Source organism: Buceros rhinoceros, unplaced genomic scaffold (genome assembly GCF_000710305.1).
Source record: "Buceros rhinoceros silvestris isolate BGI_N320 unplaced genomic scaffold, ASM71030v1 scaffold36030, whole genome shotgun sequence".
Taxonomy (NCBI): Eukaryota; Metazoa; Chordata; class Aves; order Bucerotiformes; family Bucerotidae; genus Buceros; species Buceros rhinoceros.
This window is the reverse complement of record NW_010388451.1, coordinates 5,196-6,070: the sequence shown is the minus strand read 5'-3', so window position 1 is coordinate 6,070 and position 875 is coordinate 5,196. Positions and strand designations below refer to the sequence as shown.

General features: G+C 38.4%; 1 protein-coding gene across 1 annotated transcript in view; it reads left to right on the top strand.

The window, feature by feature from the left end:
* Positions 1 to 357, top strand: part of LAMA4 (laminin, alpha 4) — a gene marked incomplete at its 5' end in the record, with an annotated part of 44,648 nt that extends 44,291 nt beyond the window's left edge. The window contains one exon of the mRNA XM_010145961.1: positions 101 to 357. Coding sequence (XP_010144263.1) covers positions 101 to 246 — 146 coding nt within the window. The remainder of the gene's footprint in view (positions 1 to 100) is intronic.
* Between the last annotated feature and the right edge of the window lie 518 nt (positions 358 to 875).

Here is an 875-nt window from a genome sequence, read left to right as displayed (position 1 = left end):
GCAGGAAATTTTAAAGATTCTGTCACCAGACTGATTGTTTTGGTCAGCTCAAGCTCTAATCATTTTTGGTTTTGTTTTTTTTTAAATCTGCTTCTTCCAGAGTCTCTGCTAACGTCCAGCCTGACGACACGCAACTCCTTCATTGGCTGCATCCGTAACTTCATGCTTGATGAAAAACCCGTGAGTTTTAGCAAAGCAGCTTTGGTTAGCGGTGCTGTAAGCATCAATACCTGTCCAGCAGCCTGACAGTACACTGCACCAACCCCATAAAGTTCTTAGCCATGGAAAGAACAGAATAATAGAAACCATGTTCACTGAGAAAGGGGGAATGAAAAGATCATGGATCCATCTCCAGAAAGCAGTACGTTTAAGGGTCACTTCTAATGTTTATGTGCAAACAACAATCACTGAAGAATAAAGGGCCGCTGCTTCTGCACTTCTCTTACTATACCACAAGAGTGAGCTTTACCATTTCTTACAGTGTATGTGTGGCCTGTCTGTTACGTGAAAAGGTGGGGTTATAAAAGAAATTAAAACTATATGAAATATATTTCTTTCAAGATAGATCCCCTACATCGTTTTATTCTATACCTTAGGTCACCTTTTGTTTCGCAGGAAAAGATCTGCTAATGCACGTTAAAGAATAAAGCTAGATAATAGAGTTACATTGCAAATAACTGTGTTCTAAGACTTTTCTTAATTTTCCATTAAACTTGTTAATAGATTCCTCAGTTAAAATGGGGAGGGGGGGGAAGAGAGCATACCAATTATATAAGCTTACGAACAATGAAAAACTACAATATTTCTTCCACTTCTGGACTCCATGAATATGTTCTAGCAGAACGTGAAGATACGATGTGTATCTTTTAAGACAG